The following is a 27,942-nucleotide window of genomic DNA, read 5'->3' on the forward strand; positions in this document are numbered from 1 at the left end:
TATAGAATAACTTAACCTAACCAAAAACCCAACAGGTTATCCCATCTTAATGATGCTGTTCCAAATACTTACAACAATCCCCATAAACACCCCGCGGCAAAAAAGGTAAAATCAAACACAGGGTCTTACAAGAGAGATGTTAGAGAGAGGGACAACATTTGTGTCTTGACAAGGCAATGGCAATCATGTTTTCTTGACCTGCCACATGCACAATTTTCAAATTGAATGGCTGTAACAACAAGCTCCATCGAAACAGTCGGGCATTTTTATCCTTAAATTTCTCCACAAACTTCAATGGATTATGATCAGTGAATATGATTGTCTCAGATATATCACTGGTTTAACATAAAGATTAAATGTTGTAACGCCAACACAAGCTCAAAGTCTCCTTCTCAACTGTCGAACATTTCTGTTGATGGATACTCAATTTCCTGGAGAAATACCAGATAGGTCTTTCTATCTTCCTGTCATCTTCCTGCAAAATGATGCTTTTCCAAATACTTACACAACAATTCCCATAAACAACTTTTGGCAAAAAAAATGAAACACAGGGTCTTACGGGAGAGATGTCAAAGAGGATCAGCATGGACCTGCTTCTTTGGGAGCAGCAGCTTCACAATGACTGCTTGCTAAAACCAAACCAAACCAGAGAAAAGCTGAGCTGGGAGAACTGGCCACTCCCCTTTCATTGTACAATTGTTTTATTTTTAAAAGCCTTTTGCCTGAAGCAGTATCTGTTAGCTATAATCAAATTGGCTCAAACTCTTCAAACCTAGACCTTTTGGAATCGCTGTTTTTACAACCTCTCTGAGAAAAGCCAAGGACAGCATATGGACTTCAGCAAGGCATTTGATAGGGTACCCCATGGTAGGCTCATTCATAAAGTCAGGAAGTATAGGATACAGGGAGATTTGGCTATCTGGATTCAGTATTGGCTGGCTGACAGAAGGCAGAGAGTGGATGGAAAGTATTCTGCATGGAGGACTGTGTTGAGAGGGATCCCACAGGGCTCTGTTCTTGGGCCTCTGCTCTTTGTAGTTTTTATAAGTAATTTGAATGAGGAGGTTGAGGGGTGGGTCAGTAAATTTGCAGATGACACAAAGGTTGGAGGTGTCGTCGATAGTATAGAGGGCTACTGCAGGCTGCAGCACAACATAGACAGGTTGCAGAGCTTGGCTGAGAAATGGCAGATGGAGTTCAACCTGGACAAATGCAAAGTGATACATTTTGGAAGGTCGAACTCGAATGCTGAATATAGGATAAAAGACAGGATTCTTGGTAGTGTGGAGGAACAGAGGGATCTGGGTGTGCAAGTACATAGATCCCTCAAAGTTGCCATCCAAGTGGATAGGGTTGTTAAGAAAGCATATGGTGTTTTGGCTTTCATTAAAAAAAGGGGATTAAGTTTAAGAGCCACGAGGTTTTGCTGCAGCTCTACAAATCCCTGGTGAGACCACACTTGGAATATTGTGTCCAGTTCTGGTCGCCCTACTATAGGAAAGATACAGAGGCTTTGGAGAGGGTGCAAAGAAGGTTTACCAGGATGCCTAGACTGGAGCACCTGCCTTATGAAGCAAGGTTGAATAAGCTTGGACTTTTCTCTCCGGAGAAAAGGAGGAAGAGAGGAGACCTGATCGAGGTGTACAAAATAATGAGAGGAATAGATAGAGTCAATAGTCAGAGACTTTTCCCCAGTGCAGGATTGACTGGTACGAGAAGTCATAGTTTGAAGATATTAGGAGGAAGGTATAAAGGAGATGTCAGAGGAAGGTTCTTTACGCAGAGAGTTGTGAATGCATTACCAGCTGTGGTGGTGGAAGCAGAGTCACTGGGGACACTTAAGCAACTGCTGGACATGCACATGGATAGCAGTAAGTTGAGGGGTGGGTAGGTTAAATTACTATATTTTACATTAGGATTAAATCTCTGCACAACATCATGGGCCATAGGGCCTGTTCTGTGCTGTACTTTTCTATGTTCTACAACCTTTTTAAAGGAGCAGCATTGTCATAGATAGATAGGAATGGAACCAGGCAAGTATAGTGCTATTCAACTGGATGGCACTAGATATGCATTGAAGGAGAATGATGTGATCAATTGTGTCAAACTGAAAGTCAAAATGGATAAGAGGAATAATTTATCTTGGTCACGATCACATGTCATTTGTTGTTTTGCTAACAGCTACTTGGGACTGTGGGGTGGAAGGAAACCTAATTGGAAGATTCAAACATTGAATTAAGACAGAACATTCTGTTAAAATTTATGCAATATCCATGGAGAGAGATACAGTTACTGTTTCAGGTCTGTGATTTTTTTACCAGTTCTGGTGAGGAATGAAGATCAGTGATAACGTAGGATGAAGTGATTTGTATAGCTTCTGGATTAGTGGTGCTGGAAGAGCACAGCAGTTCAGGCAGTATCCAAGTAGCTTCGAAATCGACGTTTCGGGCAAAAGCCCTTCACAGCTGTTCACAATGAGGTAGTGCCAAGTGCTTAAATGAGATCTTCTGTACATGCCTAAGAAGCACAGAGGGAAGCTGTAGGCTTAACTGACAGGTGAATTCTGGTACATTGGTGGGTCAGGTAGGTGAGGAGTTTGGGTAACACAAGCAGTACTGCTGAATTCTAGCAGAGAATTGGGAAGGCAGAATACCACAGAGCGGAGAAACATATCATAAGAAGAGATGAATCAGCGAATGAGGTGAGAAAAAAGAAAAATTGCAACTGGATGAGATGTGTTCATGTCTGTAGTGACAGTCAAAATACATATGTAATACATAGACAAGGAAAACTCAAGTTTTAATGGCCTGGTTAAATAAAAATCAGAATACATAAAGACCTGAAAGTATATAGGAAATAGATAGGAAATAACAGGAAGGAGTTCAGGGTTAAATAATAGTGTTTGAGGTGAGTTATTGGTGAAATAAGATGGAGTCAAAAAGAGGCATCAATAAGGTGCTTGGAGATAGGTGAAGCTAGCGGAGTCAAGAAGCTGTTTGAAGGCAGAATATCAGGGAACACAGGTTTTTTTGGAAATAAGGATTCAGGAGGTGTTAAGTCCCTTGTAGGAGTAGAAAGATGGTAGCAAAGTTATAGGACAACATAAAATCCAGAAGCAGCAGAGGGTTGCTCTTTGGCTAGTGCTGTAAACTGATCAAATTTACTCATATCATTTGTATGCATCTTTGATGCCACTAATTTATCCCAAAAATCCCCTCTCCCATGAAATAACAGCAGCTGCAGAATCATTCAAAGTTCAGAGTGATTCTATTATTATTTCTGAATCCTCTGACAGAGTTGTAAGTTCAAGTCCAATTTCTTGAAGGCCTAACACATTGCAGAGGCCCTGGAACCAGTTTGAACAGAGCTGAACTCTATTTAAGTAATTTCTTTTTTCTCTTTTTGTAAATCAAAATGGCACTACATTTTGGCAACCACTTTTCACTATATCTTCCTAGATACGTATGACAATGAGATCGTTCATTCATGTTGATACCTCTGTCACAATGAGGAACTGTGTTATTAATGGTGAGAATACACAGCTTGGTAAGATCAAAATTCACAAAACTGTCTGAGCCTAATGTTTAACAGCAAGAAATAGTGTATTATATAGAACTAAATATCTTTAAGCAGACACAGTGAAGGAGTCAATAAGATGGTGGTGAGACAGTGCTGGGTGTTATCAATGTTGTGGAAAATGTGTCTAAGTGTTGCTTCTGCAGAAGTCAGGTACTCAGAAGTCATAAACACTCAGTGTGCAGAAGTGATAAGACCCAGTGTTGCGTCAGCAAAAGTAATAAGATTCAGCTATCGGGGGAGGGGGGGGGGGGGGGGTTGCACCCTAACAACAGACCACAGACAGATGTGGTAAGCCAGTTAGATTAGCAGCTGCACAGAGCAATACAACTGTCACATATGAGGTAAAAGGAAAGGTACAGAGAGGCTCATAGAAAACTGTATAAATGTGCAATAATATTATTCAGAAGTATGCCGACTTTGTGCTCACCCAGGCTTGCAAGCACATATGAATAAAGACTGCTTCGGAATTTGACTCGGACTGAAATTATTTGGCAGTGAGCTTTGTTTCTCACAATGCACTGTGCATGAAGAAACTGTCCTGATGTTGGCATAAGGAGTGGGCAAGAGGCTTAAAATGAGACAGTGCTTCAAATGGACAATGGCAATTATTAACTGCCGAGGGGAAGGAATAATATATAGTAATATATAACCAAGTGGACCGGGAGGGGTGGGTGATCAGCAGTTTAGTACCAACAGAATGAAGGGAGTAAGGACACAGAACTCCAAACTCCCTGGATCCACCTGAATCCAGCTCCATTCTGCGTTTTTTCACCGGGTACGGAATTTTCCGACGCTCCCTCGCGGGGGGGGGGGCGCGTCAAGGACAGGACCCGGAAGTGAAAGATGAACGGCGGGTGAAAAGGCCGTGACCCGGAGCCGGAAGTAAGGAAGTTAGCCCCTGAGTAAGATGGCGGACCCGGAGGAGGATTTGCTGCTTTTCAGTGTCAGTGACCTGCCGGTTCGTGGCTACGGCCTGATGGAGGAGATCCGGCGGCAGGGCAAACTCTGCGACGTGACCCTGCGGGTAAGGCCCGGCAGCCCCACACCCTCCCTCACTAACCCCGCACCGTCCAGTTAGATTCGTGTCTGGGGGGGGGGGGGGGGGGGGGCTCCTTATTGACTCGTGGGTCTTTAAATGAATCTGGCCTTTTGCAGGTTGGTGACCACAAGTACACCGCCCATCGCATTGTGCTGGCTGCATCTATTCCGTACTTCCATGCCATGTTTACAAACGACATGATCGAATGCAAGCAGGATGAGATTGTCATGCAGGGAATGGACCCCAGGTAGGAAGAGCTCACATCGCACTCTCTGTCGTTTACAGATACTGAGCTATTCTCATTTATTTTGTCGCTTCTTGTTCTGCGCAGCGTCAATGCGTGCTGGGGGTGGAGAGGTTGCTCCATCTGCAAAGACGTTGCCCGAAGAACAGTATATGAAGCTATGGTGGATTTTAAGTATCCTGTGCCATTGGTTAAACACCATGGTGTTTTGTTCGAGTGTTGCTCCTCATGCACCAAAACAAATGAAACTGCCTTCATAATATTTGTGGAATGCACTGGTATATGGCTGTTATGGTTTTCTTTGTCATTGAATTCAATGAAGTATTTTATATGTTCTGTATTGTTTTTGGAAAGGTTTGGAACTTTTTTTCATGATTTTTTCCCTACCATCTCACCTCAACATTGAGGAGAAGAGCAAGGTATAGCCAGTCTCCAATGTTTACACCATTTGTAGTAATCACAGTCAATCATCTACCTTTTGAAAAATGTTATGATCAGAATAGACGTCAGAAGGCTTTTGCCTGAAATGAGAATTTTCCTGCTCCTCGGATGCTGCCTGACCTGCTTGACTCTAATCTCCACCATCTGCAATCTTCACCATCTTTTGCCTATCAATTACAATGGATCCACTTTAAAGTTGTTCTGAACACCTGTTATATTCTGTAGTTATTTTTAACCTGCTAATTTTTAAAAGGTTATTGTGTATGTATACCTGTGTCCAGTCAACAATGTATATAGGTAAAAACAATGACTGCAGATGCTGGAAACCAGATTCCAGATTAGAGTGGTGCTGGAAAAACACAGCAGTTCAGGGAGCATCCAAGGAGCAGGAAAATCAATGTTTCGGGCAAAAGCCCTTCACCAGGAATATAGTTGGATGTTAGAATCCAGAGACATACCAATAGAACCAAGACATGATAACAGTGAAACTAATCTCACTTTACAGTTATTAGCTGATTGAAACTGTAGTTGTTAACAATGTGAACAGATGACAATGACTTAGCAGCTCACTACAACCCATTGCAGGGCAATTAAGGATGGGCAATAAATGGCCATCAATACCCACATAATAAATGAAAGGAAAAAAATCAATAAAAATACTTTCCAGTTAGTTTCAATCAGCTGAAATATTTAATATAGGATCAGGGCAATCTCTGCTATAACCTTTGACTTGGTTTAATCCAATGAACTTTCTATGAACTATACATTGTTGAAGAATCACATTAGGGCAAATGCAACTCAATGTACAGTGACGACTACATTTTACTAATCATGGACAAGTTGCTGTAGGATGGTTAACAGCTCTGGTTAACAAGGATTCAAAAGTTATATTGCAATTATACAAAACCCTGGTTAGACCTCACTTATAGTATTGTGAGCAGATCAGGGCACCACATCTTAGGAAAGATGTATTGGTCTTGGGAGGAGTACAACGTGGGTTTACAAGAATGATACCTGGACTTCAGGAGTTATGAGGTGAGATTATACAAAGTAGTTTTCTTTAGAATGATAAGCAATGATTTGATTTGAAGTCTTCAAGATATTAATACTCTCTTGAACGGTGGAACAGGCTTGACAGGCTGAATCGCCTACACTTACTCCTATGTTCCCAAGTTCTGAAGTTAAACATTAATATAAGTCAGTGTTTCTAGGGAATAAGCAAGATGACCAATGTTTTACCAATGAATCTGGATTAAATGACTGTAGCAAAGGTAGTGTAGTACTCCAACCATGAGGTGAATGAGAGCATGCTTACAACAAAATATTGATGGGATTTTTGTCATTTTTGTGTAGCGTAAAGATGATAAATTCTGAAATGAGCCTGTCTTGTATTCTCACAGTGCTTTGGAAGCGCTCATTAACTTCGCCTATAATGGCCGGCTGGCAATAGACCAGCAGAACGTGCAATCGTTGCTAATTGGTGCCAGTTTCTTGCAGCTTCAGAATGTAAAGGATGTATGCTGCACCTTCCTGAGAGAGCGGTGAGTGTTGGGAGTGGGGGAGAAAAATGCAATCATAATTCAGAAGTGTTGCTTCCAGACCTCAGTATGTCAATACAGTGCCCACTGGCCAGGGAGGGTCCAATCTTGACAGAACCGATCCCAGCATGAAGTGAAATTTGACCACTTTAATTGATGTTTTATCTCTTGGTCACAGGAGGAGAAAGAGACAAGCTAGAGTTCTGCTTTCTGATTGTTCTTTTGTTTCCTGCTGAAGTATTTATCTCATCGGATGTTAAGAGGATAGGATTCAACTTAGCTGTGATGCACTAGAGACTTAATGACTTTCTGATAATTGAATAAATGGAAATTGAACAGTGTTGAGAGACTAACTAATGCAGACCATTTGGGGAAAAATATTTCAGGGTGTTTAAATCCAGAACTGAACCCTAGCAGAAGTCTGTGCCTTCAGGGGAAGAAACCATGATTTGAAAACTAATCTGGGGTGAAAGATTGCACTGGTTAGACTGTACACAGTGGTATGGTATTAAGGTGATTATGGTGATAAGACTGAAGAAAGTACTTGGCCCTCTGGTGCTTAACTGCATCGATCAGGAGGTTTTTAGTTTCAGTCCCAGGGTCTGCTTTCAATGAGCTCAGACAGCTGACCATCACAGTGCCACATTTAGTCTCTGTGCAATAAGAAGAGAGCAAGTGTTTCCTCTGCTAGGGAATATCTTTTAAAAATGAGGGGAATTGAGAAGAATTACTAGTTTCAATGGTGGCAAAACTTTGGAACCTGTACCTTTTTAAAAGACTGTAAATATTGATTCAATTTAAATTTGTCATACAATTATTAATAGAGTCATAGCGGACTCAAAATGATAACTGTTTCTCTCCAAATATGTTTCTCCAGCATTTTGTGTTTTGATTTCACATTGCTATATCAGGTTGGTGTAACAATTTCCTCAATTATGTTTGGCTTGTAACTAACTCCTGTATTCATGGATAATAACAAAATCTGTTTCCTAATGACTTCCAATATAGAAGGATTAGTTATAGTGATCAATTCTAGTTTTTAGAAGGTTTCCACTAACAAGTCATAGAGTCATAGAGATGTACAGCATGGAAAGAGACCCTTCGGTCCAACCCGTCCATGCTGGCCAGATATCCCAACCCAATCTAGTTCCACCTGCCAGCACCCGGCCCATATCCCTCCAAACCCTTCCTATTCATATACCCATCCAAATGTCTCTTAAATGTTGCAATTGTACCAGCCTCCACCACATCCTCTGCGTGAAAAAGTTGCCCCTTAGGTCTCTTTTATATCTTTCCCCTCTCACCCTAAACCTATGCCCTCTAGTTCTGGACTCCCCAACCCCAGGGAAAAGACTTTGTCTATTTATCCTATCTATGCCCCTCATAATTTTGTAAACCTCTATAAGGTCACCCCTCAGCCTCCAACACTCCAGGGAAAACAGTCCCAGCCTGTTCAGCATCTCCCTGTAGCTCAGATCCTCCAACTCTGGCAACATCCTTGTAAATCTTTTCTGAACCCTTTCAAGTTTCACAACATCTTTCCAATAGGGAGGAGACCAGAATTGCACACAATATTCCAACAGTGGCCTAACCAATGTCCTGTACAGCCGCAACATGACCTTCCAACTCCTGTACCCAATATTCTGACCAATAAAGGAAAGCACTCTGCCTTCACTATCCTATCTACCTGTGACTCCACTTTGAAGGAGCTATGAACCTGCACTCCAAGGTCTCTTTGTTCAGCAACACTCCCTAGGACCTTACCATTAAGTGTATACGTCCTGCTTAAAATTGCTTTCCCAAAATGCAGCACCTCGCATTTATCTGAATTAAACTCCATCTGCCACTGCTCAACCCATTGGCCAATCTGGTCCAGATCCTGTTGTAATCTGAGGTAACCCTCTTTGCTATCCACTACACCTTCAATTTTGGTGTCATCTGCAAACTTACTAACTGTACCTCTTATGCTCACATTCAAATCATTTATGAGGAGAAAGTGAGGATTGCAGGTGTTGGAGATCAGAGCTGAAAAATGTGTTGCTGGAAAAGCGCAGCAGGTCAGGCAGCATCCAAGGATGCTCCAAATCATTTATGTAAATAACAAAACGTAGAGGGCCCAGCACCGATCCTTGTGGCACTCCACTGGTCACAGGCCTCCAGTCTGAAAAACAATCCTCCACCACCACCCTCTGTCTTCTACCTTTGAGCCAGTTCTGTATCCAAATGGCTAGTTCTCCCTGTATTCAATGAGATCTAACCTTGCTTATCAGTCTCCCATGGGGACCCTTGTCGAACGCCTAACTGAAGTCCATATAGATCACATCTACTGCTCTGCCCTCATAAATATTCTTTGTTACTTCTGTTCTGTTACCCTTCTCATTTTTTATAGACTGCATCCTAAAAACTGCCTTGGAGTGCGTCAGTTTGCAGAGACAATGATGTGTACAGTCCTTTATGATGCATCCAACAGTTTCATCCATCAACACTTTGTGGAGGTATCCATGTCTGAGGAGTTCCTTGCATTGCCCTTTGAGGAGGTGTTTGAGCTTGTTGCTCGGGATGAGCTCAATGTGAAGTCTGAAGAACAGGTATGATGGGTTTACTGTGAGTGTTTTGAGTTGGGAGAATTGGTAGTGAGACTATAGGGAAGTTGTTTACATTGATCGTATTAGAGATCGTTGTTGATTTAAAATCTCAGTAAGAAACATGATCTGGATTATTCCCAATCTGTTCCAGAAAACAACAAATTTTCAGTTACTGTTGATCACATCATTGACCATCAACAACATCATAGCCTGAGACTATTCTGTGGCTTTATGAAACTTTGATTATGTTACTTTGTTTTCAAACACACTTAAAAATAACAACTGCAAATCCTTTCTGGTAACAAAATAAATTAAAATGTGTAGGAGGAATGGAATGGAAATAGCATAGGAAGAGGAGGGAATGATGTAGAAATGATAGTATTTCATTCCTTTTGTCCATCCTATCGGAAACAGAACCGTAGTATGGATGGGATGGGATTTAAATAAGTTCTATTGTGATTTTAAATTTCGGAAACTGCCTTGATTTAGGAAAGGTCCAGTAAATTGGAAGATAGAAAATGTAAGTTTTTTTTAAAAGAAAGGGAAGGAAGCAAAACACTACAGGACAGTTGGCTTAAAATCTGTCATAAAGAAGATAATTGACACCATTAATAAAGAAGTTAGAGCAGGATATTTGGAAAAATTCAATGAAATCGGGCATAGTCAGAATTGTTCTATGGAAGGGAAGTCACGTTTAGCCAATCTGTTGAAGTTTTTTGATGAAGGAGCATGCAATGTGTACAAAAGTAACTGTTGATGTAATACACTTACATTTCCAGAAGACATTTGGTGAAGTGCCACATTAATGTTTATGGTATGGGGGATAACATATTGGCCTGATATAAGATATAAAAGGAAGCCAAGAGTAGGCATAAATGGATTTTTTTTTCAGGTTAACAAGACGTAACAACTGGTGTCTTACAGGGATTGGTGCTGGGACCTCAACTCACGATAATTTATATAAATGACCTAATGAACGTATGATTGCCAAATTTGCTGATGACACAGAAGTAACTAGGAAAGTAAATTGTGAAGAGGATGTAAGAGACTATAAAATATTGAGTGAGCAAAGATATGATAAATGGAGTATAATGTGGGAAGGTATGTAATTGTCTTTTTGGCAGAAAGAATAAAAAATATCTGTTACCTAAGTGGTGAGAGATTGCAAAAATCTGAGATGCAGAGGGATGAGTGTCCTTATGTGTGAACCTCAATGGTTAGTTGCAGGTACACCAAATGATTAAATGAAATAGAATGTAACCATTCATAATGAGGAGAATTAAATACAAAAGTAGAAAGGTTATGCTTCACTTACATAGGATACTTATGACCTTATCTAGTGTACTGAGTGCAGTTTTGGTTTCTTTAAGAAGGGTTGTAAATGCACTGCAAACATTTCAGGAAAGATTTACCAGACTAATATTATGGGAAGATGTATCGTCTTATGAGGAAAGGCTGGACTGGCTAGGCTTGCATCTACTGCAGTCTAAAAGAGTAAGAGGCAGATTGATTGAAAAACATAAGATCCTGGGGGAGTCTTAACTGAGTTGACATAGAAATGATGTTTATCCATTTGGGCAATTCTAGAACTAGGAGTAACTATTTAAAATAAGGTGTCACTTATGTAAGACAGATAGGAAAAATTTATTTTTGCAGATGGCTGAGTGTATTTGGAACTCTTTCTCAAAAGGTGGTGAAAGCAGTGTCTTTGAATGTTGGTAGAGGTAATTAGATTCCTGATAAACAGCTGTGTAGATGGAGATGTGGAGTAATCAGATCAACCTGCTCTCATTTAAATTATGGAGTAAGCTCGTGGAATAGCAAGACGATTCCTGCTCCTAATTCCTACATTTGTTCCCTTTGCCAGGTATTTGAGGCGGCCCTTGCTTGGGTACGATTTGATCGGGAGAGCCGTGAGGAGTATTTGCCTCAGCTGCTAACCAGAGTGCGCCTGCCTCTCTGTCGACCACAATTCCTAACAGACAGGGTTCAGCAGGATGATTTAGTTCGCTGCTGCCACAAGTGCAGGTAAGGTGGTGGGACATCTTGGTAATTCATCCACAATGGTCCTCAACAGGAAACAAGGTTCAGCTTGACTGGGCAACTCTGTATCATCACGTTGAAACTGACTTAGTTTCTGCCAACAGGTGCTGCCTGACCTGCTGAGTATTTCTAGCATTTTTGTCTTTTTATCTGTGGATTGTGAGGAAGCGTGGATAGTTACAGCAGAAGAGCAGTGGAAGAGAGTATGAAAATTCTGGTGAAGATGTGGTGGAAGAAAGCAGGTAGCTCCAAGGGTGAGGCAGCCCTGATGGCCATGTCAGTATGGGGTTCTTCAGTTGCAGCCTACATCTCCTCCATTTTCAGTGGTTCTTGTGCAGGCAACCTCCAATAATAGCACTTAGTCTTGAGTTAAAAAGGTAAAAACCTGAGCATAAAATTCTGACTGATGTCTTAGTAGAACAATAGTGGAGAGCTTCACTGGCTGAATTACTGCCATTCAGATGAAATATTAAACCATGTTCGAGGTCTTTTTTCCCTTTTTTTAAAACCAGATATTAATGCCTAGATCTCCAGATTATTTGGTTGTTATTTCATCATGTGTGGACACTTGCTATGCCCACATTGACTAACACATTTTTGTCCTATGAGGTTGCATAATTTGCCATCTATATTTGGGAAATCCTGAATTGTGAATGATTCTGTAATGCTTTTAGTCAATTGTCTGTTCAGGTCTCGGACAGGTGGGACATGAATTTGGACCGTCTGGCCCAGAGGTCAGTTCCTTACTACTGTACTACCTCGACTACATTTTAAAATCCAGTACTTTGAGCTGCAGTGAAGCTCAAGGACTTGATTGATTTGAGCAAATAATGTTCTGATCTGGATGCACTACCATTTCAACAGTCTCTTGAAAGGTTCTGTGTTATTGCAAGTTTATTTTTCTTTTATGATCTTGTTTATTTGGTGAGTGGGGACTGTTTGATACAGTGAATTTGAATGGTGAATGAGGATGAGCCTACCTTTGCTTATTTATTGATGATGTGTAAGTTGACCTTCATGGGCAAGGAAAGGAAGTAATGGAGGAACAGGCAGAGTTCCTGCTCCAGACTACCATCTATTCATATCTGCTGGAAAGTGCTTTGCCCGGGGTTGTTAAGGCCCACATCGTTCTCATCTGTGATTCTGTCCTTCCTGGCAATGGTCATTAGATGGTAGCACTTGTAGTTCTTTATGATCTGGCATGACCACTTAGGTGTGTCTCTGTCATGAGTTTGAGTTAATCAAGATGAAAGAAGATTCATGAAAGAAAGGAAGCAGGAGAGTTGCTTATGTGTGTGCTTCAGGGCTCACATTTTGTTTTTCAGGGACCTTGTTGATGAGGCAAAGGACTATCACCTCATGCCCGAGCGCCGTCCTCATCTGCCGTCCTTCAAGACCCGGCCACGATGCTGCACCTCCATTGCTGGCTTGATCTACGCAGTGGGAGGCCTCAATTCTGCCGGTGTGTTAACTCACTGTTCAAATGATCTGCATTAGGAAAATTAAGAGAAATTTTATGACCACATTTTAATATGTTTTTGTACTTGTCTGAAAATAGGAGAGGATTATTGCATTCAAAAAGCAATTTCCATCAAGTGAAAAAGGCCTGCATTGAGTTGCAGATGAACCTCCTGCTGAAAATAAGCCTTTCTGTCAATGTATTTCCAATGGAGGCAACTTTCACCAAATGACTCTTGAAGAAACTTTGCGAGTCCCTCTCCTTCATTTCAGCTTCCCAACAAATTATGTGGTTTACCTGATTGATTTCATTGCTCCACAAAACTTGAACATGTACACCTCTGTGTGTTGTTCAAAACCAAATAGCATACAAAGAATAATCTCATTATGTGTGTATATCATTAGCATTACATTAGGGGTTAGGTGGGTGAAAAGTATGTAAGGAAAGAGGCAGTGAAACTTTGAAGAGAAAATTACTATCCAGATTTGAATTGTTGGTCTCAGATATTTGTTGCTTCTTATTTTCCTTCCTTGTTCCAGAAGTATTAGCCTTGCACTCCCACGTACCTCTATCTCTGGGTTGGGATAATGCTCAATGTAACTAGTAGGCTCAGTGGTCAATCCAAGCTTTAGCTGTAGCTGATTCCAGTCAAGGAACCAATTTTCTTCAGTGCCCTGGATGTGTGGTTAGGAAAATCACTCTCTGCTCCTGTATGTGTTTTCTAGCAAGGGCTTCTGAGAGAGTGATGTGGTAAGGCTGTGATGTGCTTTACAATGCATTACCCTGAGATATCTACTGCAGAGACTCTTTAATGAAGAATGAGGAAGATAATAGTAGTGGCACGGCTCATACTCCAGAATCTGACCAAGGGCTCTGCCCCTTTCCCTCCAAGGGAACAAGTGAATTAGGAAAGATGTTTTAAAACAACAACAAAAAATTAGACGATTTAACCAAAGGTTGATTGGCATTCGTGGGTCACTTGTGACAATGCTACTCCTTTTAACAAGGTTATATTGTCCATGGGTCTTTTCAGAGAGGTCATCAAAGACATGGACTTCAAAAAGTCTTAAGTTGATGGATCTTATGACCAGTTTGATTATAGCAAACAGACACTGCGTAAGGCAAAAAGTTTCAAGCTTCTTTAAAAAAAGTCCATTTTAATAATGAAAGAGGAGTGGCCAGTTCTCCCAGCTCAGTTTTTCTCTGGTTTGGTTTTTATCAGTAGTTGTAAAAGCTGCTGGACCCAAAGAAGCAGGTCTATATGGATCTCTTTTTGACTCCTCTCCTGTAAGACCCTGTATTTGATTTTTACCTTTTGTGTGAAGAGGTGTTTGTGGGATTTGTCGCAAGTATTTGGAACAGCCCCATTAGGTTGGTATAATCTGTTTGGTTTTCGGATAGGTTGTTATTCTATTCTCTTTTGTTTGTGTTTCACTTGGTAATCTTGTAAATGAATTCTATTTTGTTTAAAACGAAGTGGTTTGACCAGCTGCATCACTCTTGGGGTAGCTGTATTACACCTGCTTTAAACAACTAGCAATGTTACGGTCTGGGCTACTTTCTTGAAATGTTTTGAGGGGGTCAGGCCTGGTCCGTAACATGTTAAAAGGGAAATGTGTTTTGCATCTCAGTGTATTGTCATTGGATTCAGTGGAGTCCACAAAACGCCTTCACAGTTACCTTATCTATAAAAGGAAAGCTGTCAACTTGGAGCAAACCTAAACAGTAATTTCCTTTTGCAGTGGATGTATTACTTAATATTCTTATCCCTGACCCCATTCATGCTTGTGACTGGATGTTTACTAGACGTTATAAATTCTGTAGAGCTGTTACTGAATATTAAGACATTGATGGATAGTTAAGACAGTGGTTCACTCTCTAACATTTAGAAAGCTGTTACTGGTCTGTACTACAAATGCTGCCTGTCTCCCATTCTAACTGCCCTTCCTGCCATGTTTGCCTTTATAGGTGACTCTCTGAATGTGGCAGAGGTGTTTGATCCCATTGCCAATCGATGGGAGCGGTGTCAGGAGATGACAACCTCTCGGAGTCGTGTGGGTGTGGCCATGGTCAATGGGCTGTTGTACGCAATAGGTGGGTTCGATGGGCAATCGAGGTTAAACACAGTGGAAGTTTATAACCCAGAGACAGACAAGTGGACCAAAGTGGCCAGCATGAACAGTAAGCGCAGGTAGGACTGTTTGGACAATGCCAAACCTGCATTCACCATCTCCTTTCTTTCACATTGTATTCTATCTCCTCACTCGACAATCTCTGTGTCTCCCCATCTGCTACCCAGTGCTTAACAAATTTGGTAATACACAACTTGAACGTGGCTGCACATATACATGTTTTGTCAAAGCTTTTCATTTTGCACTCATCAGGATAATTTGCAAGAATATAATTCCAGGCCAAAAGTGGTGCTGCTTGGTTGGCACTTGGACTCTGGTAGAAGACTTGCCATGGACAAAATGCCCATTAATAGAGTCATACAGCATGGCAACTGACCCTTCAGTTTAATTCATCCATGCTGATCAGATGTCCAAAATTAATCTAGCCCCATTTACCAGCATTTGGTCCATATCCCTCAACTCTTCCTGTGCATCAGAGAGGGTGGCAATATCGAAGAAACCTCTCTTGTTACCGCTGTAATCCTTTTCATCAATTTGATTTTTTTTTAACTACACGTACTGGTTATCAATGAAACTGTAACTGGAGTAATGTGTCCCGTGGAAGGGCATGCTTGTCCTCGTGGGAATGCAACAAAGTATCATTCGACTGGATCTTGGGATACGAGTATAGTTGCATGGGCTGCAAATATATATCCCAGAGTTCACAAAAGTAAGGAATAATCTAATGGAACCATGTTAAACGTCTAGGGAGCTTGATGAAGTAAAACTGAAAAATGCTTCCTGAGCTGTGGAATCTGAATAAAGGATTGGCCATTTGGGGCTAATATGAACAGAAACTTCTTCACTCAGAGTTGTGAATCTTTGGAATTCTCTACCCCAGTGTGCTTTAGATACAGAACATTGAGTATATTCAAGGCACAGCTCTGTAGATTTTTGAATAATGAAGGATATGGGGAAAGTGGAGTTGTGATTTAATGAATGGAGGAGCCGATTTGGAGAGCCAAATATCTAGTCTTGCTTCTATTTTATTTCTTGAAATGGATCCATATTGTGTTACCTTGTACGTGCCAAAGAACACTGAGAGAATCTACAAGAAGGAGTAGAAGATCTAACATCGTTTCATTTCCTTTATAATGTACCAGTGGACTGCATAGTTCACTGTTGTAAGATGTCCATATAGAAATGTAAAAATATTATGCATGCATGACTATTTGCAGAAATCAATTTAGTGAATTGTGAGAAAGGATTATAGAGACTTGGGATTTTAAGCTTGAATAAAGATGGTTGATGGGTGATCTTATAAAGGAATAGAAGATAGAAAATGATAATGGGAAGGTAAATCTGGAACCTTAATTTAATTGTGACAAGCAAAAGAGTACAGCTTCAAACCAGTGAAGAATAAATTTAGGATTGATGTCCAGAGATTCTTGAATCAGTGATCCAGCAGGTGGGATGGACTCCCTATAAAACACTGGAGGTCTGACTTTGGTACAATTTAACAAATAGCTAAATTTTGAGGTAGAGTACCTGGGTGGATGTATCATTCAAGTTCATCCATACAATGGAAAATCTGTTTTTCCATACATGTGAATGGGCACTGACTGTTTGTTTATTGGAGGGAGTTCTACAACCAGCAACTCAAATTGTCTCTATTTGTTTCAGTGCAATGGGAACTGCTGTCATGGATGGACACATCTATGTTTGTGGTGGATATGATGGAATCTCCTCCCTCAACTCTGTGGAATGTTACAGTCCAGAAGCTGACAAGTAAGTATTGTTCATACTGTCTTATTATTTTTATAACCATATGTCAATTATGATAAAATGTTGGCGATGTATGAGCACTTTGCCTAATTTTTTTTTATGGACCTCCATAATGGAAAAGGCTGCATCAGAACACTAAGAGAATTTACAAGAAATAGTAGAGGATCTAACATTTCATCTTGATGATATACCAGTGGACCGCAGAGTCCACTATTATAACACATCCATGTAGATTAGATTCCCTACAGTGTGGAAACAGGCCCTTCAGCCCAACCAATCCACACTGACCCTCCAAAGAGAAACCCACCCAGACCCATTTCCCTCTGACTAATGCACCTAACACCTACGGGCAATTTAGCATAGTCAATTCACCTGACCTGATCATCTTTGGACTGTGGGAGGAAACCAGAGCACCCGGAGGAAACCCACACAGACACAGGGAGAATGTGTAAACTCCATACAGATAGTCGCCCTAGGCTGGAATCGAACCTGGGACTCTGGTACTGTGAGGCAGCAATGCTAACCACTGAGCCACCGTGCCACCCTAATACAAAAAGGTTCTGCATTCTGGTCAACCTGTCTTTGTAAATGTCTAGAAATCATTAATTTACAATGGAATGAATACAATGATGAATTTAATGGCGTTGAGGCAGAAATGCTCAATGTATTTAAAAGTTGCTTATACATCGACTTGAAGAACTCTAATGCTGGTACGAAACTGATCAAGAGCAAGAAATGAAATTAGATCAGATCACCTCATAGCTCAAACATATTGGGCAGAATGGTTCCCTGTGCTGTTGATTTTCAATGTTATTGCAACAGCAAATGCCTTTCAAAAATATTCCCTTCATTGAAAACAGTTTGGGAAATGCTATGCTCTTGGAAAACTATACAAGGGAATCTTTTTAAAAAAAGAATTACAGTTGTGATCACCTCCCCTATGGCTCCCCAAAAACCTGCATTGGGAACTTTTATAATTTAAAAAAAAAACGAACATACAAACAAGTATATAAATGTTTGAATTAGGAGCTTACATAGGTCATTTGGCCCCTTTTTAGCCTGCCACTCAATGGGATCATGGCTGATCTAATTGTGGCCTGAATTCCACATTCCCACCTACCCCCAATAAATATCCACCCCCTTAGTCAGTCCTTGTCAGTGAATAATCTATTCTCTACTGCCTTAAAAATATTCAAAGATTCTACCGTAACTGTTCTCTGGGGAAGAGACCCTCTCAAGGTAAAAAAAACACAGTTCCTCCTTATCTCTGTATCAAATGGGAACCTTTTAAGAATGGAATAGACGGTAGTAGAATCTTTCATTTGACTGGTCAATGTAGGAAAATTGAGGTGATTAATATTAGAAGGAAGAAGCCAAAATGTGCACTAAATGGGAAAAACTGAGGAATTGGATGTTCAGGGACACAAATCTTTTAAAAGTGAGGGAAGTTTAATAAACCTGACATCATATTTTTATAAAGAGTACATAGAATATAGGAGGAAAAAGCAAACACAAATTATTATTTGGATCTCATTAACTTTATTCTTAAAGTAAGACCTGCTGAAATGAGTTACTGCTGACCTGGAAAGCCTGCAGAAATTAGTTACTTTAACATATTTCATGATCTCCCAAAATGTGATACTTCACAATCAAGAATTACTTTTAAAATGTAGTCACTATTCAAATAGAATGAAATGAGGTGGTCAAATTGTGTGAGCATCCTACAAGCCATAAGATAATGAATATGTAATCTTGTTTCCGGCTTAAATATTGGCTAGACTATGAAGGAGAAGTCCCCTTCTCTTTGTATGATGCTGTGGGGGTGTCTTTGTACTTAGCTGAGAGAGACTGCAAATCTTAGCTAAACGTCACACCTGAAAGACAGTGCAGCACTTTCTCAATACTGCACTGGGTGTGTTAGCCTAGATTTTGTGTTCAAACCTCAAGTGTCCTGCCTTCTGACTCAAGTTAAGAATGATGCAAACTGAGCACAGCTGTTGTCAGAAGAGATTCACTAAAATGATATCAACAGGAGTGTATATTTAATTTGCAAAATCCCAAAGCATTCGTCTGAATTATTTAACAAAAGATTGCTAAATATTGAGGGCAACTAAAACTTTAACCGAGACATCAGTTTTAAAAGTACTGTAAGTTTTGGTAAGCTGAGGAAGATTAAATAATTCAATTAATTTAACTGATTTAAAAGTAACAGCAACAATGAGAAGTTCAAGGGAATGATTTTGCTAACCCATTCCTCTGCCCTGATTCCCAACAGATGGGTGTCTGTGACTCCAATGAGTGCCTGCCGCAGTGCTGCAGGGGTCACTGTGTTTGAAGGGAGGATCTATGTCTCTGGAGGGCATGATGGGCTGCAAATATTTAATACGGTATGTTCTGGGATTCATTTGAAAACAAGTTCAAGCTTGGAATAAAGGGAACAGAGTTGTGCATGAACAACGCAGTTCTAAATCCATGTGATAGCATTTCATAAGAAGACAGCAAGCAGCTAGAGCACAACTAAGGCATATTAAATAATTTCCTCACCTCTTTTTCATGATGCTCACTTTTGCTATCAAGTTTTTAAAATTCACTCATTTGTATATGGGCAGCACTAAGCAGTGTATGCTTAGCAATAACCTGTTTGTTGACACTCTGTTTGGATTTCACCTGTGCCACTCACCTGCCTGAATTTCAGCCTTGGGTTCAAAAATGTACAATAGAGCTGAATTCTAGAGCTGAAGTGAAAGGACTAACCTTGATGATGTGTTGCCAACCAAATGGTGATCTGTCCTGGATGGTGACAAGCTTTAGTGTTATTGGAACTTCACCACCTCAAGTAAATGAGGAGAATTCATCACACTCCTGATTGGGCCTTCTGGATCAGCGATAGGATGTGTGGAGTCGAGAGGTGACTGCTGGCCTCCAAGCCTCTGACCTGTTCTTTTAGCCACAGTATTTGCATGGCTAGTCCAAGTTCAGTTACTAGTAAATGGTAATCCCCAGGACGTTGATGGTGGTAGACTCAGTAATAGTATTGCTATTGAATGTCAAGGGCAATAATAAGATTCTCTTATGTTGGAGAGGGTCATAGCCAGGTTTTTGTGTCGCAGATGTAAAATGTCACTTCTCAGCCCAAACGTGGATATTGTCCAGGTCTTGCTGGATTTGGACATGGGCTACTTCAGTATCTGAGGGGTTACGAATGGTGTTGAAAATTATGCAATCATCAGCAAACGATCCCAACTTCTACCCTTCTGATGGAGAGAGTGTCATTAACAAAGTCATAGTTGGGCCTAGGATACTCCTCTGAGAAACTCCTGCAGAGATGTCCTGAAGCTGAGATGACTGACCTTCTACAACCACAATCCTTTTTCTGCCTTGTATGACTTTAACCAGCAGAAAGTTGACCTCTGTTTCTCATTGTCTCTGGCTTTTTTAAGGCTTCTTTGCTTCACTTCGTCAAATGCCAGCTTGATGTCATTAGCTGTCACTTTCTCTTCACCTCTAGAATTTAGCTCTTTTGTACATTTTTGAGCGAAGGCTATATTGAGATCAGAAGCTGAGTGGCCCAGGTGGAATCGAAACTGGGCATCCAAAGAGTGGTTTATTGCTTAGCAAGTGGCACTTGATACCACTATTGATGACAGCTTCCATCACTTTACTGATAATTGAGAGTAGACTAGTGGGATAGTAATTGGCTAAGATTTGTCCTATGTTTTGTGTACAGGGTATACTAAAACAATTTTCCGTATTGTTGGGGAGATGCTGTGCTGGAATTACTTAGTTTGGGGCATGGCAAAATCGTGAGGTCAAGACTTCTGTTGGAATGTTGTCAGAGTCCATAGCCTTTGTCATATCCAGTGTCTCCAACCATTTCTTGATACCTCCTGGAGTGAATCTAACTGGAGACACTAATCTATGATCCCAGTGACTTCTGCAGGAGGCCAAGATGGATCATCCACTCGGCACTTCTGGCAGACGATTGTTGTAAATGTTTCACCTGTTATCTTTTGTACTGATGTGCTGGACTCTTCCATCATTGAAAATGGGGATATTTGTGGAAATTTCTGTTCCAGTGAGTTGTTTAATTGTCCATCTCTATTCTCACCTTGATTTGACAGAACTACAGAGTTTAGATCTGATTTGTCAGTTGTGGAATCACTTAGCCCTGACTATCACTTAACTGCACATGCTCCTTGGTATGTAAGTAGTTACGATCTGGCCAAAGTAGAATGAGAACGGTTACGTCTGCGTAAATCTACAGTTGAACACTTAGAGTTATGGATTCGTAGAGTCATATAGCATGTTGCCAGGGGTAGTGAGGGGTATTCAGGATGGGATTGGTGAGAGTGAAAGCCAAGTATGTTCCCTTTTTAGGGTGAAATGTAGGAGCAACAAGCCCAGAGATCTCTGGCTGCCCAGGTATATTCAGACTTGGTAAGAAGGAAAGAGTTTTTTAATACTTACAAAGGGAGCTAATCAAAAGTAGCCCTAGGACAATATAGAAAATGCAGAGGAGAATTAAAGAAAGTAATTAGAAATGCAAAGAGGGGCCATGACAAAACACTGACAGGCAAGATTAGGGAGAAATCCAAGATATTCTAAGGGGAAGAGAATAACCAGAGAGAGTCAGGACCGTTAGGGGCCAAGGATTCAATCTGTACTTGGATCCAGAGAACATTGGTAGGATGTTAAATGAGTATTTCACTTCTGTCTTTGGAGAAGGAAGATGTAGATACAGAATTTGAGGATGGGGACTGTGGTTCAAGGTCAGTCTTGAAATAGGAAGTGAAGAGGTATCGGAAGTTTGGTGAATTGAAAAGTGGAAAAGTCCCTGGGTCTTGATGAGTTGCATCCCAGATTGCTGCAGGAGATGAGGGTGAAAATTACAGGGGTTATGACTCAAGTCTTTAATTCCTTTCTGGCCACGGGAGTTGCCAAAGGATTGATTAAATCATAGGTAAAGTGTATGGAAGGTAATATATTGGCATGGATAGAGAATTGGCTTATTGACAGGAAACAGTCAGTGGGGTTAAAGAGTTCTCTTTTTAGGCTGGCAACCTGTGATTAGTAGGGTTTCACAGGGGTCAGTGCTGGAACCACAACTGTTTACAAAATATATTAATAACTTGGAGGAAGGAAACAAATGTGCTGTAGCTACATTTGCAAATGACATCAAAACAGATGGAAAGACAGGTCGTCTGAGAGATAGAGATAGATTAAGAAGCTGGCAAAAAGTTGGTAAATGGTGTATAATGTTGACAAATGCAAACTTATTTATTTTGATAGGGAAACAAAAGAACAGATTATTTAAATGGAGAAAAGCTGCAGAAAGCTGCAACATAAAGAGACTTGGGGGTGTATGTGCGTGAAATACAGAAAGCTAGCACACAGGTGCAGCAGGTAATCTGGAAGACTAATGGAATATTGGCCCTTATTTCAATGGAGTTGAAGTAAAAGAATAAGGGGTGTCTTACTGCAACTGTGTAAGGTGCTGGTGAGACCACATCTAGACTACTATGAGCAGTTTTGGGTCCCTTATTTAAGGACAGATATCATATCGTTGGAGGCAGTTCAGGGATGGTTGTGAAGGGATGAACAAATGCTAAACAGATTTGGACTGTACTCACTGCAGTTTAGAAGAATGAGAGGTGATCTCATTGAAACATGTAGGATTCTTAAGGGGTAAATGCTGACAGGATGTTTCCACTCATGCAAGCGTCTAGGACTAGAGGGTACAGTCACAGATCAAGGGACACCAATTTAAGACCGAGTTGAGGAAGAATTTCTCCTCTCAGAAGTTTGAGTGTCTTTGGAACTCCTTGTTACAGAGCTATGGGGACAGAGTCCTGGTGTTTATTTAAGACTGAGATAGATTGCTGATCAGTAGGTGAGTAGAGTGTTACGAGGAAAGCACACTAAAGTGGATGTGAAGAATGTCAGATCAGCCATGATCCTATTGAATGATGGAGCAGACTCGAGGGCAGAATGGCCTACTGCTGTTACTATTTCTTATGGTCTTAGACTGGACAACAGCTAATGCAACAATTAGGGTTTTGGAGATAAACCAGCGAGTGAAAGATCAGTGAGTGACATCCTGAGAAGAGGTCGTGCCTAACAAATTTGATTGAATTTTTGAGGTATGCAGATGAGGGTAGTGCAATTGATGTAGTTTGTGGACTTCAGCAAAGCCTTTGACAAGGTCCAATGTGGGAAACTGATAAGCTAACTTGGCAAGTTGTATAAGCTTGGATTGTTTCCTTTTAGAGCAGAGAAGGCAGGGAGGGACCTCATAAGATGTATAAGATTATGAAGTTCTGTTTTGTAGCTTCACCAGCTTGACATCTCAGTTTTAGATAGGACTAATGCCACTCCTGGCATGCCCTCCTGCACTCCTCTTCAAACCAAGGTTGATCCCTGGCCTGTTGGTAAGGGTGGAGTGTACAATGCAACAAGTCACTGAAGATTTTTTGGTGTTAACTCGTAAACTCTCAATCTTCAAAAACTATAAAGATCAGGATAAGCTGATACATGAAACTAGCATCAGTTCCAAGGTGCACACCACCTGAATTTTTTCCCTGTTCTTTCTTGGCTACTGGAGTAAAATCCTTGACTTATTTTTTCAAAAAAAAACACAACTACCACCTTTTTGTGGGAAACTAGGGATAAGCAATAACTGTTGGTCTTATCAGCTTGGATATACCAGAAATGAATGTAAAAATCATAGTTTGACAAATGTGAGATTCTCCACACCAGGGACTCTTTGTGCAGGCAAAGAATTAAACCGTTTACCGATGATCTGGGTAATGAGTTGAGTTCAAGTTCAATCTAGATGAGCACAGTAAGACCAAATGACATGTACTTGTTTTAATTTTGTTCTTAAATTCACTTTTTTTTTGGAAACAGGTTGAATGTTATAATCATCACACCACTACCTGGTACCCCGTGCCGAGTATGCTGAATAAACGCTGTCGGCATGGGGCTGCATCACTAGGCAGCCAGATGTACGTCTGCGGTGGTTACGATGGCTCGGGTTTCTTGAGTATTGTGGAAGTTTACAATTCTTCTTCGGACCAGTGGTATCCACTTGTTCCTATGAACACTCGTCGCAGCCGGGTGTCTCTCGTGTCAAGCTGTGGCCGCCTGTATGCCATCGGTGGCTATGATGGACAGTACAACTTGAACTCAATGGAGATGTATGATGTTGATACAAACCGCTGGACGTTTATGGCCCCCATGGTGTGTCATGAAGGTGGGGTTGGTGTAGGGTGCATTCCCCTCCTCAGTGTGTAAGACAGTCATCGTTCCCCTCGTCAGGGAAGTCTAGCATTTAGTAGAGATATAGAAACAATAGTATATTTATGGGAGCCCAGTTTTCAGTGTCTGTTGATCATTGTCCGTGGCCAAAGATGATGCAGTGATAATTACGTCTTTCCAACAGAGACTGGTAACTTATCAGTACTCTGTCACTATCAGTAGAATCTCTGGTATTTTTAAAGGCAGCCCTTTAATTAAAATTATAAGTACTTTATATATTACACTTGCATAAATAACCAGGTGTTTTTAATAGTTTGTTCTCATGATTACCCAAATTCACATCAGCATATCCGTAAAAGCTAGTGTCTGACTGAGTGTTGCCATGAGTTAGGGACTTCCTTTTCACCATTGGGACGTAGATTTTAATGTGTGAAAATAGAAAGCTGAGATACTGACAGTCCTGTTGTACATTGTTTTGCATCTGACCTATGCACCTTGTTCTTGAGTACTTGCTGCTGGAACTAGATGTCTGCAATAGTGTTCCTGGAATGAACAACCCCTCACCTGGCTGTAAAGACCCGGTCGAGCACTCCCTTCATGGCCTACTTGGTGGCCCGTCTACCATTCCTGCAAGGCTGATCAGTCAATGTGTATATTTATCTTCTTATTGGTCTAAGTAATGTGTTGAATAGTACTTTGTCTTGGGATAGTTGAGTGAGTGTATGAATATGAGAAGTTCTAATGGTTTTACATTTCCAGGACGGTATAATCGTTCTTTGTATACTATGATAGTGCAGTTTGCTGCTGTTTCCAACCCAGGTAAAACCACTCTTGTCATTTTTCTCCTGGTCCTGCTCCTTATTCTACATTCTCTCCTTCCAAGTGTTGTTTGTCCTTAGGAGCTTATAGACATAATTACAATATCGTGATTTTAAAAAAAATGTTTACGGTAATCAAAAGGTAGGAAGACTACCTGATGGTGATGTGGGTCTTTACTTATGAGTACTTTGTTTATCAAGAGTAATGGATATCTGGGAGAGAATTACAGAATGCAATTCGTGGTTATGCCACAACTAGGGGAATATGTAAAGTCTGCCTGCTGCACCATGGAGAACACCAAACTGTACAATTTTGTTCTTCCAAGCAATTGAAGACAGCATTGGTCTGAAGAGTGAAATGTTGATTGGTGTGGGTTTGCCTTTGGGAGTGTGACAGAAGAAAAGTATTGCACAATATTAAATGTGATTTCAAATGACATTTTATTCTCAATATTATGTTGGTAGCTACTGTATGTTAATAAACTATAAATGTCATTTACTGGGTAGACATTTAGCTGGGGGCGGTGTTGGGGTTTGCACAGTTTGCATATAGAACAAAAGACACCTCGGAGTCAGTTGGAGAATGGAATCTCACCGTGAATTTTTTTAATATTAGAATAATAAAGATCCAAGATGGAATTACAAGCTAGAATTGAAAAGATGATTTGGGGTGTGTTAAGATTGAATACGTGATTAGATTCCAGTGTAGCAGAGCAGACACCTGACATTGATTCGTTGACTGGAATGTAAGGCAAGAGGATTCTCTGTTTATACAGTCCATAGAATATAATGGGTACCCAGAGAAATGAACCAGAAGGTGCACATGTTTTACGTAGCATCACAGACTGAGAGATGCAAATGAAGTTGTGTTGAAATTGCTTTTGTGCTACTCTCCTTGCTTTACAGTTGGTTCTCTGTGTAGTACAGTTTTCTAATTAGAAACTGTAATCTACTATTACCAACAAGTAACCGTTAATTATGTATGTAGGAATTAAATCTCACCTGATTATTTGATGTGGAAGCATATTCTGTTCTCCTGCTCCTTGACACATTACAGCAGGAATCAATGGATAGCCATCTCCCTATTATAATGGTACTGAGGTAACTGCAGGTTCCTACTGCTGGCACAACTGAGAAACCTGAGTGCTTATGTTTTAATGGCTCATTAGGGAGGGCTAGAAATATAATTAATTTACACTACATGGGTCATGTGTTCCAGGTTATGATGCTTGAATGAGTTAGCTGAGCCATATTTAAATAAACTACAGCCAAATACTGCATTGTTGAATAATATAACTTTTTTCAAAATCTTGCACCAATGAAGCATGCCATTTGCCCAAGTATGGATTTTTCTGCTCTTGACCCACTGTCCTGCTCTTTTACTAGACCCATGTATATTTTTTTCTCCAATTTATAAACTTAATTCCCAAAGAAAACAAAAATTAGAAACAAATTATTTATTTAGTCAACATGACTTCAATGGCACAGGCTCGCTCATTCACTTTACTGGACAGTTAAAAAATCTGAAGCAGTTTCACTGTCCCAAAAAACAAGGTGGGGTAAATCCTCTGCCAAAGTCACAGCAAATTGGAATAATTGGGGAAGTAAAGCATTTGCTGTCTGCTGAATTATTCCTGGAACCAATTACCAAGCCAAGAGATCATATATCAAATTCACTGATTGAATGGTGCTCATTTTCTGCACAAATTGATTTCTGATGTGAAGCCAGAATGTTGTCTCCAAATCTGTCTGAGAATCCCAGCTGCACTTATTTAATCAGCTAAAACATATGCTTATCACAGACTTGGGGAATCTATAGATGTGTTCTTCAGTTTTAAACCCTGTGAGCCAGTTTCTTGGATACTTTGTCTCTTAATAGAAGTAAAGAAGAGGCAGTGTCCCAAAGTAATTTCCACTAAGCCCCAGTTATGAGTTGATTTCTGTTTGGCTCCATTGGGATTGGTGAAGAATCAGTGCACCCAAGTCCTTTTAAGTTTGTCCTGCCCTCCTCAAATGTCCTGAATTTTGAATTTGAGCTCTACAGCTTTGGATATTCATGGTACTACATAAACGCAACTTGTTATAAGCAATGGTTATTGCCCTATGAGATGATTTATGCTGGCTAGGTCTTTGTCATTAACTTGAAACTGTTGGCCTGACTCTCTCTCCACAGAAGGATCATTATTCTAATAGGGGAAGGAAAGGAGGAGAATTGGGTCCCTAGATATCTATCCTTTTTACAATATCAAATGTGAAACCTAGATTCCTAACTTGGTAAGAATAAGACACAGGAGTTGGCCATTCAACCCCTTGCGCAGATCACTGTCAGAAAACAGGTAATCATGAAAATCTACTTCTATCCATCCATCTGTTACAGTAAGTGATAGGTCAAACCTTTGTGTATCAGTGGTACATATTGTATGTGCTGTCTCTGAAGTGTACACAATATTTTATTACCAGGTTACTTTGGAACACTTGAATGTTTTTAATGTAAAGTTGTATTAAATTATGTACATTCCTACAGAACCCATTCAGAGTTTGCATTTCATTTATCAATATGTGGAAATTATCAATACGTGGAAGTTACCAAGACTGAAGCCAACCAGTTAATTGGACTTTCCTGTTGACTAAGTTAAATTTAAATATTCTCCCATTGTATACAACTTACAAAATACCTGCAGAGGTCTACATGTGACTGCTTGCCTCTTACAGTGATCATGTATACCTTTTGGTGTCAAAAATAGCAGAACAAAATTCCTAATTTTCTGTGGTTTTATGACACTCTACTCCAACTCACAACCTTTGGAGTAACTTACTTTGAAGGTTGTGTTTACGCTTCAAAAACACAAAGTACTCTGTTGATGTTATCATGTTAACGACTTTGCCTTTTATGCCATTTGCTGGTTAGGTGGGTCATGTTGCAACGTTAGTTGCTGACTCTGCAATGTAGCTGCGAGGCTACAAGATAAGCCCAACATTACTGTTTGATAGGCAGCTGTATATCAATTTCTGCACACAGATTGCATCACGCATGTGCAGTGCC

The 27,942-nt window shown here is 40.4% G+C and overlaps 1 protein-coding gene across 1 annotated transcript; it reads left to right on the forward strand.

Moving 5' to 3' along the window:
• Nucleotides 1-4,446: 4,446 nt before the first annotated feature.
• Nucleotides 4,447-27,425, forward strand: klhl18 (kelch-like family member 18). The gene is made up of 10 exons (XM_072570091.1): nucleotides 4,447-4,603; nucleotides 4,735-4,865; nucleotides 6,704-6,844; nucleotides 9,231-9,429; nucleotides 11,294-11,454; nucleotides 12,795-12,931; nucleotides 14,897-15,119; nucleotides 16,723-16,827; nucleotides 19,100-19,211; nucleotides 23,731-27,425. The coding sequence occupies exons 1-10, from the start codon at nucleotides 4,487-4,489 to the stop codon at nucleotides 24,115-24,117; spliced, it is 1,713 nt and encodes a 570-aa protein (XP_072426192.1). The 5' UTR covers nucleotides 4,447-4,486; the 3' UTR covers nucleotides 24,118-27,425.
• The last annotated feature ends 517 nt before the right edge of the window (nucleotides 27,426-27,942 follow it).

This window comes from Chiloscyllium punctatum, chromosome 5 (genome assembly GCF_047496795.1).
Source record: "Chiloscyllium punctatum isolate Juve2018m chromosome 5, sChiPun1.3, whole genome shotgun sequence".
In the NCBI taxonomy this organism is placed as follows: Eukaryota; Metazoa; Chordata; class Chondrichthyes; order Orectolobiformes; family Hemiscylliidae; genus Chiloscyllium; species Chiloscyllium punctatum.